Consider the following 21,486-nt stretch of genomic DNA (forward strand, 5'->3'; position numbering starts at 1 on the left):
TCAAAGGAGGCAGCGGTGACTCCCCAAGAAGCAGGGCATTGGACAGGCTGTGAGGCAGGCGCCAGGATGCCGCTTGGGTTCCAGGAACGCCATCTGGATTCCAGGAACACTGTCCGTGCATGCACACCTAAGCCTGGGCTGGGGAAGGAGGCTCTGGAACAAGGTGGGGTGGGGGAGGGGTGTCTTCGTCCCCTTATTCTGCACCCACCATAGGAAAGAGGCACCAGTATCTGGTGCAAAGACCCCTACCCCAAGGGCTGCTGCTCAGCCATGGCAAGTAGAAGGATAAATCCTAATGTAAATGGTGAAATGATCCATATGCAGAGACCTTTACAGCTGCCAAAGCAAGCCATCTTTATTGTTGTAACCCATTTTACAGATGAGAATCGGAGGGCTGGAAATGGGACTGATTTGGCCCAAGTCAACAGCTAGATTTGAACTTGGACAAAAAATAGTAGTTCATGACGATAGTGGTACCAAAAGCCAGTGTCCACTGACCACTCACTGTCCCAACTCTCAGCATGAACTATGACATCATTTGAAGATGAGGAAACAAGGAATTTGCCCCAGATCACCCTGTTAACAAATGGCAGCACAGGGCTTCAAACCCAGACCCTGCGGCTCTGGCATCTGAGTTTCTGTGCACTCTGTTAGCTCTGGGCCGGGCTCACCTGTCAGATGGAAGGCCTGCTCATGTCTGATGCAGCGTGTTTCCTGATGCTTACACCGACAGACGTCCACAGACAATCACTTAGAAGCCCAGGGCCAGACTTTCCCCCATCCATGAGCCTCAGAGGACCTGCATGGTGGGCAGCTGTGGAAACATGTCTCCCCATCTAGGAGCCCCAAATCTCCAGGCAAACTGTGTATAGGTTTCTGCTGCCGTCCCTCGGGGGCGGGGGGGAGCAGTGAGGGAAAGGGAGAGCGACAGGAGGGGAGGAGCCAAGTGGATGGCCCTCAGGGGCCTGCGTACCATCCACTGGCACATGACTCTCTCCACATACAATACGGCATCTGGACACCTGAACCAACGCTCAGACAAGTGTGGACACACCCTCAGCTTCTTCCTAGGAATTCAGACCAGAAGGGGCAACCGGGGCAATTACCAGTCGTGCAAAAATGCCCCTCCAGCTGCAGGTCCTTCCCTCAGCCTTGTGTGGACAGAAGACAGGCGTACGGCACGAAAGAATGATTTGAAAATAAACCATCTCTGTGGGAGCAGGCTGCCTCATTACCTAGGTATTCTAGTGTCCTGAAGAAATCATGGGGTTGGTTTTCCTGAGACAGGACTTACTGAGTCATTTAACACATTTCTGCATGTTCATTATGTGCCAGGCACAGATCTAGGCAGGGGCCCAGGTGGAACGAGGCAGGCAGAGTCTCTGACCTCACAGAGCTCCAACAATCTCTATCCACAAGATTTCTGCCCTACCAAACAGAATAGCAAAGAGTCTATCAAATCTTTTGTGTGTGTGTTTTTTTTTTTCCCCCACACAGGAGACAAAAGCACTAGAAGGAACATTTCTATCTATCAATATAATTAGTAGACAAACCAAAGCTATTAAACACTAGAACACTAGTGTTTTCCTTTCTTTTCTTCTTCTTTTTTTTTTTGGCTACTAAATGAATTCATTCATATGTCAAGTAGAAAAACCAACTGGAAAAACCTGTCCTTCAGTAACATATTAGCCAAAGGAAGCGAGCGATCCCGGTTTTCTTCGTAGTCATTTAAACCCCCCTTTTCTCCACAGACCTGCTGTCGTATGTGTTAAACATTAATTACAACTGTTATTCATTACATGGCAAAAAGCTCCCCATACAAACAAAACTGTTAATTTCCTCACAGACCCAAGGCATTCTGGGAAGCTGTGCAAGAGACAGGAAGCCTCACAGGAACCCCACTGGGGCCAATGGTAAGGAGGTGGCGGAGTGGATCTGGGTGTGCCAGGTGATGGTGGCAGGTCTAACACTCCCTGAGGAACCTTCTGCAGAGGCTGAGCCTGTTTGTTCTGAGCACACAAGGATGAATCACGGGGCTTGATGGGAACAGCAAGCCCAGAGAAAGTGTCTGGTGCACAGAATATCCGTGCTCCCAGCTCCAGAGCCTTTGTGTTGGATAGTGACAGGTCATGAGGTGAGCACGGAGTGGGAGCCCCTGTTTCTGCCTCCACAGCGACCAAAAGCACATGGCACTAACACAAGGTAGAGGCAATGTTCCACCCTTTTTCTGCGCTTGAGCTGTCAAGGCAGCAGTGGAAAGAGCAAAGATTTTGCAGGTAGTCTAACCTGGGTTCATGAGCTGTGTGACTGTGGGCTCTCGGAGCCCGCCCGAGTACTGTCACCTGTGTGATGACAGTGAAACCACACCCACCTTGCAGGTCTTCATCAGTGGTGCTCACTAAATGTTAATTTCCTGTCCTTTCCCCCATTTCCCCCCTTACCTTAATAGGATTATTTTAAATTAGCCAACTGAGCTGCTTTGGAGATGACTCACAATTGTTTAGGAAATAGACATACCCAGGACCTTACTTGCCCTCTCTCTGCCCTTGTGGCTTTACTTGATGAGGCTGGGAAGGTGTCAAAACTCAAGAGGATGCCTGGGTAAGGTATGACCAAGCCAGCATTAGCAGCCCCCCTGCAAGTCTGTATCTGGCTTTCCATTATGCACCCCTGGGACAGAGGGGTCCTAGCCCAACCTGGGTGAGGGTGGGGAAGGGACTGCACATTTCTAGGAAGGACTTCCTGGAGGAGGTAGTGTTGATACCACTAAGCTGAGCTGTGTGACATCCCCTCTCTCTACCTTCTGACCCCAGAACCTAACACATAACATGTACAAGGTACACTGTAGGTGCTCAAAGCAAAAGTCCTCAGGTCAGCAGCATCAGCAATTCTTGGGACCTTGTTAAAAATGCAAATTCTCATGCCTCATCCCCAGAAACTACTGCATCAGGAACTCTGAGGAGTGGGACCCAACAATCTATTTAATGTTTCCTTTGTGTGAGTCCCCTACTTGCTCCTGAGCAAGCCAACCATGGCTAGAATGGGGAGGGAGACAGGGGAGAAAGGCAGTGGGGACCCTCTCACACCCAGGGACCAGTGACCCAATCTTTGTGAAGGACTGAACAAAGAATGGGAGCACTGGGTGGCTCACTGTTGGAACTACTGCAGGAATGGAGGCCAGGACTCCCAGCTAAGTATTGCTTTCCACGGCACCCTTGCTACTCAGTGCCAGGTGCAACGAGGAATGAGCTCTGCTAAGTGGGGCTATGTGCCTTCCAGTACCTCTTCATGGAGTATTGTTTTAATATTAAATTAAATTTTATTTAATTCAGTAAACCTTCCCTGAACACCAATAACCGTTCTTTCATGTGTGACCCTTTAGGGCTTACAAAGTCTTTTCACCCAGACCTTTTCCTGTGATCATTATAGAAACGTGGTGTGACAAGAGTTGTAAGTATCCCCTTTTTCTAGATGGGAAAACTAAGGCTCAGGGAGACTGAATGGCCTGTCTGAGGTGGCACGGCTGGGGAGTGGTGGAGCTGGCCTGTGGACTTAGGATTGTCAAACTCCGTCTACTGCACCATGGACTCCAAGCATGCCTAACACTGTCCAGGGCTTTTGGGCACAGAGCAACTCGCAGAGAGGCTAGTGGGGAAGACAGACAAATTCCCAAAATAACTATGTTTAGCACTGTCTTCTCTTTAGGTCTGTCTTCTCTCTTTGCTGGAAAGTAGACCTGTCGCCGGCTGAACCCAGGGCATTGTCTGAAAAGTAGCTTCAGGGGGGACCAATCTTCAGTGGGTGGAAAATGAGAAAATGAGAAGACTTTGTTCCTGTATAAGATTTCAAGGATGCCCTGCCGCCTGGCTCCTTGAGCAAGTACTCTGATCATTTGCTTCTCAGAGGCAATTATAAATCATTAAGAATGTGGCTGTTAACTCTACTCATTGGATTAAAAGGAAACTTTGTGGATGGCCTGACTGACTCTGCTATGAGGTCCCTGGCAGTTCTCCTCGCCTATCTGGGCCTCAGTTTCCCCAGCTGGACAAGGAGGAGTGGGATGCCATGGTGTGGGAGCCCCTCCCTGTGCTGGACGGTGGCAGAGCATGACTAACCCATGGGATGGGTATGGTCACCCCCTGCCCCATCCTGGTACGAGCTTTCGGGATGGGGCTCCTACTGGATCCTCTCTTGAAGCCATTCTAGATGGGAACACACATCCCAGTAAAGTCTTCTACCAGAGGGAGTAATCTGTACAACGGCAATGAAAGGCTTATAGCAGCACACCTGTGGGTTCCAACCACATTTTGTGCAGCATCTCTGACAGATTCAGGGAGCCTAGACGTCAACTGGGTTTGGGCTGGGGTTTGGGGTTGGACTTCACAAATCCTGGCTCTGTGGCTGACTAGTCATGGGACCCTTCTCTTTGGACCTCAGTCTTTTTTATCAGTAAAATGAGGAAAACTCATTTCCCAGAGGGTGGCTATGAGGATTCAGTGAGATAATGGACGCAGAAAGTGCTCAGTCGATGGCCAGCACTTCTGTGATGTGGTTCCCTTAAGCCTCACTGACACCGTCTGCAGTGGGCACATTTCCCAGGTGAGAAATCCGAAGTTCCAAAGATAGGTTCAATCCCTGTCCTCCCAGAGGCCCCTCAGAGATGTGAGGACACTAATCCATACCACCCAGAGCCAATGTCTGCTTCTCTAGATTATGCTCCCAGCTCCTCTGCCCTACCCTGGGGGGGGCCACCTCCTCTGCAGGCTCCATTCATCCATGTCACAGACCCTACCACAGCCCAGGGCAGATGAGACCCTCCAGACCAATCCATGCCTCCCCGAGACAGTGTGGTATCCCCCGAGGCTGCTTTTCCTGCCCCACACTGGGCAGAGCTCCACAGAGCCATGGTGTGGGCCCAGAGCTGCCTCTCTGAGGGCACAGGGCTGGGCAGGAAGGCCATTTCTAGACCTTCCTGCCGCCTTGCAATTTGTTGCTGTAAAGAATCCCAGAGGGTGAAGTCAAAGCATGCCAGGAACTAAAACTACCATCTCTGAAGGCAGTTGTCTCTGCCAGGGGGGAAGGGAGCTGACAGCTTGATGGCAGCCACAGCAGCTCGCCGTGCACCGTGCACCGTGGGGTTGCAGCCTGCCTCTTCCTAGGAGTCGGCAGTGCCAGAAACCTGACCAGTCGTCTGTCCTGGGGGCTAGGATCAACAAAGGCCGCGTGTGCGGGAAGGGACTCCAGTGCTGGGTGGCTGGAGGCTCTGGCTAAGGCCACAGTTGGCTTCTGGGAGGAAGAGCAGGCAATGAAAGCCCAAGGCTTTTTGGAGACCTTGTGGTATTTCTCACCCGCCTGGCCACAGAATTCTAGGACAGGGGAAGACTTTAATTCCCAAGAAGCCAGAACCACCTCACACCCTGTGACAGCTATTCTCATGCTAGGGAGTGATAGTCGAGCCTTCCCGAGGCAGCAACCCCGAAGCCTCAGAGTACGGCTTAGCTGGGAAGGGTCTAACTTCCACAAAGGCTCGTCTGCAGCTGGGAAGGGTTACTTCTATGGAGATGCCAAAGCACACCTTTGAGAAATGCCTGTTTCCATGAATGCAGTACTGGACAGCACTTAGAAAGGAAGTAAGCACTTTTGCTTTGCAGGCTGAATCGTGGAGATAATTTAGAGCCCCCCAACCCCCCGGTCTCTGATTAGCATGGTGGGGTGCTGAAACACGGAAGCAATCCCGGAGGGGACAGGCCACCCCCACATGGCTGGGCAAAGCCTCTACCAGCAAGCCTGCCTCAACTGAGCTTCTGCTTGCAAATTCCCATTGAGGGGAAGCACATGATAACTGCCAGGTAGAGAGCACATTCTTCCCACTCACCTGGACCCTGAATCCCTGTGGCTCCTTCTCAGGGGGCCCAGCTCTGCCCTTTGGAGCTCCCTTACAATCCATACCCTTTGGAAATTTGAAAACACTGCCAGGTTCATTCATCCAGGCTAAAAATGCAGAACCAGAGAACACAGGAGGTGGAAAGAGCGAGTAATGATTTTGCCCCGCCAGTTTTAATCCCATACAGAGGCTTCCCAGCTACAGATCCTGCACCCTGGGCTCCCAGGACCCATCAGAGAGCTCCTCAAAGTCTAGAAAAACCATGTGGCACATTTCAAACAGGTCTTGTAAGAAGACAGGGCCTAGCCAAGCATGGCCTTGCTCCCTGACGACACCACTGACTTGCTAAAGTGTGTGCGCATGGAGATACCCATGTGTGTGCACATACACATGGGAATACAGTCCGTCATTCCTGGGCTGCCATACTTCTGGGTTTACAAATGCAACCCCAGCAGCACTCGAGCTGTCCAGTTGAGTTGTTCCAACTCATTGCCCTTATCTGGAAGGTGGCCCTTCCACCTCTCACTCCTAACTTGAAAAGTTAAGGTCCTGTAGGTTAAGTGCTTTTCACTTTAACATGCATATGAGGGCACCGGGTGGCTTAGTGGGTTAAAGCGTCTGCCTTTGGCTCAGGTCATGATCCCAGGTCCTGGGATTGAGCCCCACATCAGGCTCTCTGCTCAGCAGGGAGTCTGCTTCCCCCTGCCTCTCTCTGCCTGCCTCTCTGCCTACTTGTGATCTCTGTCTGTCAAAAAACAAACACACACACACACACACACACACACACACACACCATGCATATGAATCACCTGGGGGCCTTGTTAAAACAGATCCCAACTCCATAGCTCTGGGGTGGGGCCTGAGACCCTGCATTTCTCACCAGCTCCTGGGGAAGCTTCTTGTCCAGGGACCACGTTCTGCGCAGCCGGGGGACCAGACTAGAGCATCAAAGGTACCACCACCCTCAAGTGACCCGCTGGTCAGTCCAAGGGGAGGCCCCACACCTGTCTGCAGTGCTATCTCACACCAATGCCCTAGGTGTCTGGGAGAGCTGCCACATGAGTCCTTTAATCAAAACAGTGTTCGCAGAAAGAAAGCTCTTGGATGGCACTGGCCCCATTCCAGCTCCTCTCGCGCCCAGGAGGAGCAAAGCCCCTTATCAGCCATGCCAGGGGAGAGGGGGACCCTTGGATTCCCTTGTGCCAAGGGAAGATAGGAGGCTGTGAAATGCGCGGAGGCAACCTGACCTTCAACCACACGACTATGCTTGCCTCTGGCTCATGGCCAGGCGCTCAGAGCTTGGCAGGCAGAGACCAGCACCTAAAAGAATTAACCACATGATGAAAGAAACGTTCTACCAGAGTTGAGAGCAATAAACTCAACAGGCCCAGAGAGGCAGTAGAAAAGCCCTCGGGATGTGTGGCTTTGTCTCAGGGAGGGCTCACAGAGATGGCAATATTTGCGCTGGGTCTGGAAGGAGGCACAGGATTTTTTCCATGGCACGGGAGGACATTTAGGCAGAAAGAATGGGATTTGCACACCACATACTACGTCCAGGGAACTACTGGAGTATAATGTGGCAGGAATAGGTAGAACATCAACTGAGGGGATCAGGATGGGGGTAGGCGGATGCCCCACTGCTGAGGGCTAAAAAGGAAGTTATGCATGAAAAGGGGGGATTTCAGGCAAAAATGAATCTTAAATTAAAAACAGAAACTCCCCTATGGACCTGGGTGGCTCAGTTGGTTAAGCATCAGACTCCTGATTTTGCTCAGGTCATGATCTCTGGGTCAAGAGACTGGTCAGGCTCGGCGCACTCAGCGTGGAGTCTTGCTTGGGATTCCCTCTGTCCCTCTGCTGCTCCCCCTGTGTGCGTGTGCTCTCTAAGAAAATAAAATCTAAAAAAAAAGAAAAGAAAGCCGTCCTTTTGGGCTTTCAACGTGGCAAGAATTAAATGAGTCATTCAATGCCTCTTTTTTCACATTCCTAAGCTCTTAGATGTGTAAGAAATCTTTTGCATCTGGCTCTTCACCTTCTAACATTAAGATGAAGCATTTTCCTCAGCTGTTATAAACTCTTCGTCAACATCGCCTGTGAAGAGCAGTACAGTATTCCACTTAACCAATCTCTGTCTGCTGGACATTCAGGCTGTTCCCCACTTTGCATAATCATAATGCCTTTTCCGAGTTTTCAATCATAACCCTGGAAGGGATGCTTAGAATCAAAGGTTGTGCACATCAGCTTAAGACCTGTGACACATGTGGCGGGGAGCTTTCCAAAAGGTTGTATGAGTGGAATTTTGGTGCTGGGACAGATTTCCAGATTCTGCAGAACCGAGTGAGGTGGAGGGGGGCACCCCAGTCATTCTCAGCCAGGCCGAGAGCGGGTTTGAGGTCAGGATGCGCCCATGCCTAGGCTCCGTGCCCAAGCTGGGACAGGAGACGCAGTGACCCTGGGTACTTGCAGGCCTATTACAGCTGTATAGCTAGATGGAGGCACTGGGCTCCCTCAGGCCCAGCAGGAGCCACTCTGCAGGTTGGTCCTCTTCTAATTGGTAAGAAAATTCCTTCTGAAATCTTGGCTTCAGTGAATTAGAGCAATACCAAGAGGACCAAGACAGTCAGACAATGAGATCATACAGGCCGTCTGTGAAGACTAGGGAGACTGGAACCAAAGCCCTAGGGGCCAGACCTTGGATTTCCATTTGGCCTGACCTGGCCTCCCTTCCCTCCAGGACTCTCATCATCTTCGAGGGGCCCAGGTGGACTAGAAAAGAGGACAGCCCAGCTCAAGTGGATTCTCAAATGAAGCCCCATGGTTTACCTGAACAAGAGGGACCGGTGCCCATACCCCCTTTACCGAAGGTGAGTACTGAGTGTGGGTCAGCAGCCCCCTCTGAGCGGGGCCACTGGCTCCTTACCTGCCAGAGCTGGGATGGTGACCCTGTTCCACTCCCATGGCTGGTCGTACTCGTCAGCTGGCCTGTCGTCGTCCTGGGGCAGCTTGCTCTCCCGCAGTCGGGGGCTGACCGTACTTTCGGAGTCCGAGTCGACACTTTGGCCCTCAGGTTCATAAGGGGTGTCGTATAATTGGATACCTTTGTGATGAGACCGGACACTTTCTTGCCTCTGAAACTCTGCAGGCAAAAAGGAAGGAAGCAGAGATGTAACAGGTGCACAAGGACTTCCTCACCTAGGACATGCCAGGTGATGCCCACAGGAGTCCAGTCACCAGCCAAGAAGGGCACAACTGCACAGGAACAGGACCCTGTTTCTCAGCTTGAACTATCCCTCCCCACCCCCTGAAGGCAGCATCTCTGCTCTCACAGGGCAAGGCTTCCTCACAACAATCTCAGGCTCCTGGACCTAAAGAGAAAACCAGAAGGTTTGCCGCCGCCATCTGCTCCTTCACTGTGGTCTGTAAGGGGCAGGGCCCAGATGTGCACATGATCTTCCAGGTGTTCTGACATCAGCTTGGAACAGAAAGAGCCCTCAGCCCCTTGGCTTTACGGGTGAACAGGGTCTTCCCCACAAGGACTATTCCCCATCCTCTGGACTCTCATTCTCTACCTGAAAAATGAAATTAGGCCAAATGACCCTCCAGTTTTCCTTCAGCTAATAAGTCCAGAGCCTCGCCAGGACCACCATTTTCTCCCCTAAAAAGTCCCACGAGCACCCTTGTCTCTGTGTTTCTGCCTCCGCCAGAGCCTGCCCGTCTTCTGACACAATGAGCACATCCGAGGGACTTGAGAGCACATGTCCAGTTTCACTGCTAAAGGGGGGAGACTCAATCCTTTGGAAAGGATGCCAAGGTCTGGTCCTTGGTGGGCTGAAGGGTAACTGCCCATTTAGCCCAGGCCCCAGACAGGGGGCACCCATTACCTGCTTTGATCCTAAATACCATTGTGTGAAGGGCCTGCATGGGGCATATGGAAGGGGTTCACTGGAGAGACTGCTCTGAGGAGGCCCACTGCTTCCTGAAGAGGTATAACAGGCACCTAAATGACCAGAATTCCCATGGCAGAGGGGCTCAGTGCAGGGCCTGTAAGGGACGAGGCAGCGGGGGAGAGAGGACACGTGAACTGACAAGCGAACACAGGAGGGCTGGCATTCCCTGTGGTAGTACTGAGGCAAGCCAAGGCGGGGTGGCTGGAGCGGACAGACAGACTCACTGCCCTTCTGTTTCCCTGTGGTAATAATATAACTCTGTCATTTTAACCAGTTTTAATGACACAGTTCAGTGGCACGAAGTACATTCACACTGTTGTAGAGCCATCATCACAACCCATTCCCAGAACTTTTTCCTCTTCCCAAACTGAAACTGTACCTAGTACATTCTAACTCTCCAGGTTCCCCTCCCCCAGCCCTAGCAGCCACCATGCTACTTTCCGTCTCCATGAATCTGATACCGTATGTAAGGAGAACCGTATGGTACTTGTCCTTCTGCGACAGGCTTGTTTCACTTGGCATAATGTTTATAAGGTTCTTCATGCTGTAGCACATGTCAGAATTTTGTTTCTTTATGAGGAGGAAGAGAACTCTGTCTTTTCATTGCTCACTTCTGATGGAGCACTGGGTTCAAGGAGGTGAAAGGGGAGAGGCAGGGTTTGACATAAAAGGGGTGAGGGTTGTTGAGAGTGAACTGTTTAAAAGGACTCCTTTTTTTTTTTTTTAAGATTTTATTTACTTATTTGACACAAAGAGAGAGAGAGAGAGAGAGAGAATGAGTGAGGGGAACAGGCTCCCACTGAGCAGGAAGCCCAACCTGGGGTTCGATCCCAGGACCCTAGGATCATGACCTGAGCCAAAGGCAGATGCTTAGCTGACTGAGCCACCCAGATGCCCCTTAAAAGGACCCTTGAGACATTCACCAAATCAGAGATCCAATGGCATAAAGACATGGTAGAAGGCCAGGGACTTACGTGCCTTGGAAGAGGAGCTGACAAGACACCTGGTGACATCAGCCCTTCTGAGCGAGAGCGTTGTTTTTAGGCTGGGCTTCACGTTCCAGGGCCAGCTCACGGGAATGACGACACTCCCCGCGCACACGCCCTGACACGGCAGAAGCCAACTGATGTCGTGCCCGTGCTGTTAGTGTGGACAGTAACTGACGGGACGGTAACATTCCCAGAGCTCATGAAGTCACACACCAGCTTCACAACTATGTTGTTCCCAAGTACTGCCTGGGTGATTCCTTTCTATTTTTGCTTATGCTGCCTCACTTTTTAGAGTTCATAAATTTATGAGAAAACTTTGATATAACCACCCATAAGACATCATCCTTTACTAAAAACAGTGGATCAGCGTGAAAAGAATGAATGAGAACAAACCAAGCAGGTAGGTCCTACTGCCCGCTGGGCACCTAGCACAAGGTCTGCTTTCTCTCTGCTGAGAAGGGACATGAGCCAGTGCTAGTGAGCTGAGGGGTGTGTGTGTGTGTGTGTGTGTGTGTGCACGCGCGCACGCGCGCACGCAAGCGGCACACAGAGATACTTTGGCAAACACTTTCTCTTTTTAGAAAGAGAGGGAACAAAATGGAAAAAACCTCTCATTATATGGTTCTCACGCCTAAAATCCTATCCCCTCCTAGAAGACGTCCCATACTTTGGCAAAACATGGCTTTACTGCATCCCCCAAGTAAACTGGGATCATTTAGTAGTTTTAAGGATATTGTTTTCCTTTTTATGGGGGAGGGAGAGGAAAATAAAGAGCTATAAAAGGTAGGACTTGGTCACTTCAAAGTGAATACCGACTGTAAGATGCTACAGACATCTCTGTAATTCACTAAACCTACCAAACTACCGAATCTGGTCTGGGGCTGTCGCCATCTGCGTCTCTCTCACTGGTTCTACAAGTGCAGTCTAGCTTCCTGTCCTTGGAAAAGTCTGAGGTCTGAGGACACTGGGGCTTCATCTGACAGGCACTAGAAGACCACCCTCCTCTTCGCCCTACTTTACAAGCAAGACCAGCGACCACTAACGCACTTTGCTTGAGAATCACCTTTTAATCCTGGCTACCGCGAAGCAATTCACAGATGTGCATCCATAGGCTTCCAGGAGTCAGGCGTGCCCTTGCTCTCCCCCTCCCGGAGCCCGGCCGCAAGCAGATATCCAAAGAGTGCGGGTGGGGTAAATGAGCGACAACTGACAGCCAGAAACCACTCCTTACCCCGAAATTCCCCTTAATTTATGGAAGTCCCTGACAGCAGTGATAAAGTATGTGGAGCGATATGCCAAATGCATACAGTTTAGGATTACACAATATGCAGGAGACATGGATATTCTACATAAATACCAGCATAAAAGGAAAACATGTGCAGTGAACAGATTAGCTATTAAATCAGAGGGGCCTGTGCGTACACCTCTCATACAGAATTTATTGTTCCAAAGGCATCTGTGCCTTCCTAAAGCTGGGTTAGTAATGGTATGCAGTTAGGGCAGGGGATGTTATAATGGTAATCATTAAGCCAAGCTTCCCCCTGTAGTACATGGTGAATTCAAATTTTCATTAAGGCTGCAACAATAGGGAACAGTTAAGTAAATTATGGCACGCTAACTGGATGGAATATTAAGCAGCCATTAAAATGATAAATCTGAAGATTATGTAGCTACATGGAAGAGCGTGCATGAAATTATGCTCAGTTAAAACGTAAAATACAAGATTGTTGACGTGTTGAGCAAACTGCATAATGTGGGCTTTCGAAACAAGTCCTGGCCACTGTTTGGAGATGAGGCCCCAAAGGGAATTCTGGTACTGCTTAGGACTTGCTGAACACTGTCATCACACTCTTTGCCCACAATATGCACACTTTGATGACACCAATGTTGTCAGTATAGCCACACACGAATAAAGGGCCGACAGCCTGAAAGGCGAAGGTAAGCAGCTACTGTGCATGGAGGAAGGAATTATTGTGTAATTATTTCTGAAAGTTGTTTTAAATAATGAATTAGGATGCCAGGGAAGAAACAATGTAATTAAGACAGGAGCCCATGAAAGTAAATATGGTTTGAAGCAAGATTGGGCTTACAGGAGCTATGTGCATTTCCGAAGCAGCTGCCCTTCCCTGAGAAAATGCTCATTTAGGGATCTTCTTCTTTCCCAGGAGAGGCTCACCCAGGGCCCCAGGAAGTCAAGGGCCAATGCACCAGGTCAGCTCATCAGACATTACTGTCCCCTGCCTAATGACTGGACCCACCCCCCTTATTACCCAGACTGATCTGTGAGGGTCGAGAGACTAATCTCACAGGGGGAGCTGGTGACCATATGTTTTAAGTCACAAGTTATCTGGACATCACCTACTATAAATTCATGGAAAATGACCTTTAATACCAGTGGCAGGCTGTGATTTCATGCCTCTTCGGCAAGGAGCAGATCATGAAATTGACAGGGTGGGGATTTCTGTTGATCTCTGGAATGGAAAGGGTGTCAAGTGGAATCACACACAGAGAAAGAGAAAAAAAATCAATCAATTAATCAATTAATCAGCACTTTCTCTAGAATCAGAGAATGTCAGGCCCGGAAGGAGCCCTGGGAGCCTACACTCACCAAAGGTGTAGAGGCAGATGTGTTGACCAAGGGCTGTGGCGGGTGGAGAGGCAAGGGCCAGGGGAGTATCTGAGTAAGGGGCCCAGGACAGAGCCCAGCGCAAACCAAGAGGCTCCTGAGTAGATCTGATAAGGGTTTACGGTTCCCCAAGTCCACAAGCAACAAGTGACACTCTACACCAGGGTTCACCAGCTCTGTGCCATTGCCTTCCTGCCCGCCCTTTCTGTGCTCTGGCTGCCAGGAAGCTCAGAGTTAATTTTGCTTCACTTCAAGAAGATTCACTCACCCTTCCTTCTATATGGACTTTGATTTCCATTACAATGGTCTCATTACAGACATTTAAGAAAACGATGGACAACCTCAAATCTCTATTTTGAAAGAGATGGATATACATCTAAATAAAAAAATGTGTAACACCTCATGGTATATATCTTACTAGTAAAAAGACAACAAGAAAATAAAGTTTTTCTTTACCTCTTGACCTTCCCTTCAGGACCAGGAAAAGGTCTCTGTTCAGTTTTTTTTCTTTTTTTTAAAGATTTTATTTATTTATTTGACAGAGAGAGATCACAAGTAGAGAGGCAGGCAGAAAGGGGGAAGCAGGTTCCCCACTGAGCAAAGAGCCCGATGCGGGGCTCGATCCCAGGACCCTGAGATCATGACCTGAACTTAACCCACTGAGCCACCCAGGAGCCCCTGAACGGAGGTCTCTGGAAGGCCGAGGCTGAGGCTGAAATCCATGTGCATCCCTGGGGTACCCAGGCTCCTCCAGAAGCACCGGTACCCACCCCTCCTCACACCCAGTGTCTGGCACAAGAGCCAGATGGAGATACGAGCCTGGTCTTCGAGAAGCCCTTGATGGGGGAGAGCCAGAGTCTCCAGCACAGACATGGCTCAGGATCCTCAATAGCAGGAGATGTGAGTACTAGCACTCAGCTCGGAGAAGCCTGGGAGGGCCTTTGGGAATCTGGCCGTGAGGTCACAGTCCAGTTGTGCGGCCCGGAAAGCAGACGTGTTATGGGGGAAGGACTGAAACAAAGGCACAGGGGCTGGAAGCACAAGGTGTATGAGGGGAAGGTGGGCTGTCCAGGGCGCCCGGTGGGAGAGGACGCTGGAGGCAGGTAGAAGTGGGTAGTAGATACTCTTGGATGCCACAGGATGGCACCTCCACGAGTGTCTAAGGAGAGGTGCCTCAGACCCTCCAGGCAGGGTGGAGCTGGGCGGGGAGAGGCTGGCACAGACGTGCAGAAGCCTGGCTGGAAATGATAGACGCTGGCCTGCAGGCCCCTCACCTCTCATTTTCCCAGCTGGGCTTGTCTGGGAATTGACACTAGATCCCAAATCATAGGGCGGCAGAGCTCAGTAAGGATGTGTGGCCCATGAGGCCTCCATTCCCAGGCCAAAAAACCCTCTACTCAGCCAGTGGTGGGCGTGCCTGGTTGGGCCACCAGACCTCTCCCACATCATGGCTTGGAAACCAGCAGGACCCATGCCTAAGATGCCTGGGATAGGGGTAGGCTAGACTCAGAAGTTCAAGGCTGCTAGTAATTAGAACAATGAACCCTTCACTGACTGCCTATACCATCCAGCTGGAGGAAGGCAAAGCCCTAGGTCCAGGTGAGTGACAGGTTCCACAGGACAGTGCAGTGGCTGGAAACACAAATTCCGCCAGACTGCGTGGGGCCGGGGCCCCGCTCCAGGGGAGGACCCAGGGCAAGCCGCTCCAGTTTCTGTGTCTCTGGAGGGGGGAATGACAGTATCCCCCTTGGAAGGATGTTATGAGAGTTAAATGAATTCATGTGCATTCAGCTTCTAGAATGGTGCGTGGTGCACAGAAAGCACTCCGAAGATATGGCTATTACTGTAGTTGCTACTATTGGGCTTCCTTGGAACACCAGCCTAAGACCCTTCCTCCTCAGACACTGCCCTTGGTTCCCCAGAGCCACGAAAGGTCTGCTTCCTGAAATCTGACAGGCCAAGCCTGCAGTCGAAATAGAAGGGTTTTGACACCAACCTCTACGCCTACTTCCATTTCTGGATCCAAAACTTCCGATTTTTGCTGCTGCTTTGGCAATCTCTTGCCCCCATAGGGGACCCCGGCTCTGGATCAACTCTGGTGCCTCACAGGAAGCACACAGGGAGGTCTCAACGATCAGCAGTTTAATCACTACATTTTACAGATCGGGAAGCTGAGACCTGGGGAAGGGAAGAAAGGAGCAGGGATGAGGCCAGGGGTCCTCTAAATCCCGAACCAGGACTCCTCCTCCTGTCTTTCCCAGACACTTCCTGACATCTCTTTTGTCAGACTGTCTAGTTCTTAAATCTTCCGGAGGCCGGGGCATCTATTTCAGTCCAGGCTGAGGTGTTAAAATCACACCCAGCACCACAGACCGAGTGAGGAGCTGCACAGGATTAGGTGGTGGTGGGGGGGGGGCTGTTCCTAATTAGGCATGCAGCTGAAAATCAGCCAAGTTTCAGGGCACCACATCAAAGGGAAGACGGGGGACATCCATCCCCATCCGAACTGTTAAAAGCATTTACTGGAAAAAGGCCCGACTCCTGACTGAGGTGCTTCAACGGATGTCTGATTTCAGGTAGCCCTCGGAGGCCCAGGCAGCGGCGTGGGGCAGTAGGAGTCGTCCTGGGTGGACGCTGCAGGCCAGCAAGGGCGGGGCAGGGAGGTTCGGAGATGAAGCCTAGATAAACCCAACGCAGCACGAGCAGGAGGCCCCACCTCCTCCTCCTCTATCTGGTCTGGTTTCCGGAGCTGTCTAGAAGCCAGGAGACTGACTAATTGGAGTTCTCTTACCATGTTTTCCAGGCATGCACAGAAACACCCAAGAAGCGGAGAGAAGCTGGGGGTGGGGCGCGAGAACAATGGTCGCGACTAAGGGAGCAGAGAGGGACTGCTGCCCGGCAGAACCTGCACCACTAGCTCTTTTCGGCTCAGCCCAAGGGCGAGGGAAAGGCCCCGGTCTGAGTCAGGGAGCCCAATTTGCTCCCTTCCCTCCATCAGCAGCCATGATGGGGTCTGATGGGGTCTTACCTCGAGGACCCCTGTGGCGAGACACCACAGGGGAGACAAGTCTGTGCACCTGGTGACACCACATATGCTTCCCTCGTGATTTCAAAGGCCACGTGGGCCTCTTCACAGAGCCCTCAGGCCCTCTCTGCAATTATGGCTAAGTCCTTCAGGCCTGCCTGTCACTCTACGCTCTTCCAGGGACAGCTCTGGCGTGCTGAGGCCTCTGAGAGGCGGCAGGCCAGGGTCCTGTCGCCATCCCCTGTGGAGACTCACTGAGGCGAACTTGCTGCTCCAGGATCTTGGCTGCTCCCGGGCTCAAAGCAGTGCATAATAAACAAGTCTCCATTCAGAATGGCAACTTCCTCAAGAGACAGCTTTTTGACTCCATGTCAACTGCAAAACCCAATTCACAGGCCATCAAGGAGCCTGCCTGCTTTTCTTCCTCTAGCATTCACTGAGCCCTTACTGTGCGCTAAGGTGGGCCCCAGGCCAGATGCTGAGCACTCACAGTGGGTGAGACAAGGCTCCTTCCCGCCCTCCACCAGACCTCATGGTTCTGCAGGAGAATCGGGATGTCACCATCCATAAGCACCGACTGATAAACAGGAGTTACTGAGCACCTGCCCAGGCCAGGCACTGACCTGGGCACTGGGTGTATATCATTCCTCATCCCCACGGTGCACAGAGGCAAGTGCTACTGTATTTTACAGTGCAGAAACTGAGGCTTCGGGTCAGAAGCCCAGCTGGAACTGACCTGGTTCTGACAGTGGCAGCTCTGTGGAGGCAGACAGTAAATGCTGTCCCAGGGATTTCGAAAACCTTCAGTGAGATGGTAGTTCACAGACTCTCAAGTCCTAGTGCAAGAACACCCCTCAAGGGCCAGAGATCTGCCTGGTCTCATAGATGGTGAATGGTGAGCCCTGGGTTGAGTCAGGAAAGGACAGACAGGTAAAGATGAGGGGCACCAGGAGAAGGGCATGTCGAACTGACAGGCCAACCCTGTCAGTTGGAAGAAAGCTCGAGGGGTTCCGAGGAAGTCCACATACTATGAGCTGCCATGGGCTCGGAGCTCAGAGGAAGAAAGGACAGGGAGTGGCCAGACTTGGAAACTGGAACTGGGCTATGGAGGGCCCTGAATGCCAGGAGAGGTACATACTTGAAAGAGCAGGAAACTGGAAAAAGTGGATCAGGTACCCTAATTAGGTTTGTGCTTTTTCTCAAAAAGTCTTTTCTAGAAGCTGACGGGAAACACCAGTCAATCAGGGGCTGATGATCTGAGGGTCTGACCCAGCAAACAGCTAGGGCTTCACCCTTTCAAGAAGGGGACAGAGGATGCCCAGTGCTCCAGATGGACAGATGCTCCTGCGAAGGACCCAAATGCAAGTATTTCCACCGGGATGAGGGGCAGAGGTCAGGGGGGCACCAGCATTCTCAAGTCATTCCTGAGGGGGCCGGTTTCCCTTGACCCCTGTGCTACAGACAGAAGGCCAGAGCCCTGCGGGGACCACCTGGGGCCTCAGCAAGTAGAGGCAGACACAAGCCCCATCTTTTATCCTCTGGGTATCGACGGACAGTATTTACAAAGAGGGCCCACCGCCCTCAACCTCCCCTGTGCAATCTTCCAGTCTGCTGGGTGCAGTAGGGTTCCAGCTTCCAGAGGCTTCCGGCCACACACTAATATGTGATAAAACCTCAGCGGATAGACTTTCATGCCATACCAGTCATGGCTACGGCCCTCACCTGAGCAGTGTCACCGGCCCACTCTCATGGAATCTTGGAAGGGCCATGACCAAACCCAAGCCCCCTCCCCACCGGACTGGTAAGAAATCTGCAGCTCAGGCAAGCCAACTGGTTCAGCCTCCATCTCAAAGGCTCCATTCTTTACAACGTACTCTAAGAATGACTGAGCACTCGGTGCCTGCTATTGGGGGTGGTGGTATGTGTGTGCGTGTGCTCTGATAGGGTCTGTGCTAGGTGCCATGTATTGGGCTCCCCCTTTCATTCCCACGACAGCTCTGCCAGGGGGTGCTGCTGACATTACCGCCTTAAAGGCACTCACACGGTAAGCCAGCAATGGAGGCAGTCTGGCTCCAAAGCCCGTGTTCTGAACTATGCAACTGTCTATGCTGCTTTTCCAAGCCTCATCGGGGCTCCCTGCACTCCTCTGGGTTCACAACCACATGAACGAGTTCAGGACAGCAAGGGAAGCAAGCAGCAGAAGAGTGGGGTCCTGGCTCCACTGTGCCGAGTGATGGCCACAGGCCACATCTTCCCTCTGGTCATCGCTTTGCTCATTAGGTCATCGGGTCATCTCAGGGTTTATCTGACTAGGACCACACACAGGTCCCTAAAGTAATCATTGTGGTCAGGCACTTTGGGCACAAAGCACAAGGAGGGGGAGACTCGGTGGCTCAGTTAAGCATCTGCCTTTGGCTCAGGTCATGATCCCAGGGTCCTGGGATTGAGCCCTGTGTCAAGGAAAGGAAAGGGAAAAGGGAAGGGGAAGAGGAAGGTAAAGAGAAAGGAAAAGAGAAAAGGAAGGAAAGGAGAGGAAGCACAGGAAGGTGTCATGAGGAAGAGGAATGCCCATTAAAGAAATTCTAGCGCACCCTCATCTTTAGAGGGTGGCCAACACATGCTGCTGTCTCCAGTCTTGTTGGTCTTAAGCACGGGATTATAAACTGGCATCAGGCACAGGGGGCCAGCTTCCCAGGGCACAGCCAGAGACTTCTTCCAGGCACAACCCTTCCCTTCACCTTTACCTGACAGCCCCTCTTGCCACACGCCAGGTTGGAAGTCAAAACTGGTCATACCTCACCCATATCCATCTGGTGGTGGTGGCAGCCCTGAAGCCAGTCATGGGGTCACTGCCTCATGCCGTGGGGTGTCGCTGGCATTGTGCCCTGTGCCCGGTGCAGCTGCCTGGCCGGAAGCAACTTGCTGAGATCTGGCAAGCCCTCTGCCCCAGCCTTTCTCAAGCTGGAACTGCTTCAAGAGGAACTAATCCCCCCAGGGACTTAGACAACCTCAGCCTTCTGGATGGTGATGATGAGGCGGCCAGCCCAGGACTCGCCTAGCCTCTGTTCACCAGCTGTGTGACCCCGGCCAGCTGCCTGATCCACGGGGGCTAAGATTCCTACAGGTGAGGCGGGAGGGGATGACACAGAGATCCTGGAGGCTTTTCTGCCTCCAGAGTCCCTCAGTTTTTTTTCTGTAAGGGTGGATAGTCACACATGCCTCTTGTTCCAGTGCTGTGGCTCTGGCATGCCAAGAAGGAGACATAAATAAGAGGACCCATCCTACCAGCAGCGTGTGGGGTCCCTGACCTTGGCATCCTAACTAACTTCCAGCAAACTCCTCCAAAATTCAACCACAATATGCAATGAGAATCCTGCCACTGTGAGACCAAGAATTTTGGCAGGGATCCCTACCTGGCCCAGGAGTCAACCCAAATTCAATAAAAAACTAACAGCTAGACTCCCTCCTTCCATATAGTATTTTCTGGCCGTCCAAACCCTTTGTTATTAGGTTCTTATAACCACCGGATGGGACAGACCCTGGTAGGCAAAGCCAGCACCCCCATTTAACGGGGCAAATGGGAGACCCAGGATGGAAAGGGCTTGCCAAAGTCTGAGTGAGAAACCAGCACAATTCCCACTTGACTAATCCTCCCAATTTTACTGTCATATCTCGTATTTCTCGGTATTATAGCACAACAACCCAAGAAAGTGTTTTTCGTTTTCCTTGAAAGACTAGTGGGCGAGGAGAATGTGTGTGGTGCTGCTACACACGAGAGTTAGGAACCTGAACACTGCCTGTCCAGAATTGCTTTCAAGCAGTGATTTCCTATGAGCAGCTGCTAGATTACACCATCCATACAGCCATCCCAAGAAGTACTTGGAAAGAAACATCTGCAGAATCAATGTTTTTGTGCTGGGAAACACAAGAACAGCCCCTTCTCAGGACCCTAAAAAGGTCTCCGAAGAGACACCATACCATGTTCACACAGGTGCCATCAACCCTGAGAACATGAGAGCAAAGGCACCTTGAGATTCTTGGTGGAGACAGCCACGTCACCACCGGTGCCCCTTCCAACTGGCTCCCTCTGGGGTGCCCAGGTCTGAAACTACAGCCTCAGAGGCCCCAGGTCCCAGGTCATCTGCTCCGTTTGGGGCACTAGGTACTGAACCCCCTTAGCATGCTAGTTGTGGTGCAGCAGCTAAAACACACACCCAATACTCTCACTGGGACCTTTTTTCAAGAAGCTGGGAAGGGGTCCCTGACATCTCTTCTCACTCCCTCGTCCCGGCCGCCCCACAGCCTCAACGTCAGCAGTCAGCCCAGGGACCCTGGGACTCTCTACTTCGGTTTCTAGCCATTTGCATGCTGGGCTCTCGTGCCCGTCCCAGCTTCTGAGGGCCAAGTTCAACTCCAATCCCTCTAGACACATCTCTTGCAACTCCTAGCACAGATTCTGGCTCCACAGATGCTCTGTAAATACTGCTTGAAGGAACAGAAACAAAGAGCCTTTCGCAAATTCAGAATTTAGCACAGGAAAAAAAAAATTAAAAAATATTTGTCTACCTGAGGAAGGGAACATTATATCATAGACCAGTGGAGGGAGTAAACACTGGAAATGGTAAGTTCCACTTTTGGAAATCGATCCTACAGAAATACCCAGACCCGCATGCAGAAGTATATACACATGGGTGTTTGCTTCAGAATGTAAGAATAAAAAACTGGAAATAAGTTAGAAGTCTACAAATAGGAGAATGATGGAATACACTGTGCCATAGTCACAGCAAAGAAGCACTCAAAAGAGAGGACAACCTCGTGGGGCGCCTGGGTGGCACTGTCAGATGGGCGTTCGGCTTGGTTTCAGTTCAGGTCATGATCTTGGGGTAATGAGATCGAGCCCCAAGTCCAGCTCCACACTCCACGTGGCATCTGCTTAAGATTCTCTCTACCCCTCCCATTCATGCTCTCTCTCAAAAAATAAATACAAAAAAAAACCAAAAACAAAAACCAAAAAA

General features: G+C 51.3%; 1 protein-coding gene across 1 annotated transcript in view; it reads right to left on the minus strand.

Annotated features, from left to right (window-relative positions):
* SHB (SH2 domain containing adaptor protein B) overlaps positions 1-21,486 on the minus strand; it is a 135,990-nt gene that overhangs the window by 39,746 nt on the left and 74,758 nt on the right. Inside the window, exon 3 of the mRNA XM_004747654.2 lies at positions 8,805-9,020. Within this exon, the coding sequence (XP_004747711.1) occupies positions 8,805-9,020 (216 nt within the window). The remainder of the gene's footprint in view (positions 1-8,804; positions 9,021-21,486) is intronic.

Source organism: Mustela putorius, unplaced genomic scaffold, assembly GCF_011764305.1.
Source record: "Mustela putorius furo isolate JIRA1106 unplaced genomic scaffold, ASM1176430v1.1 tig00000580_pilon_pilon_pilon, whole genome shotgun sequence".
Lineage (NCBI taxonomy): Eukaryota > Metazoa > Chordata > Mammalia > Carnivora > Mustelidae > Mustela > Mustela putorius.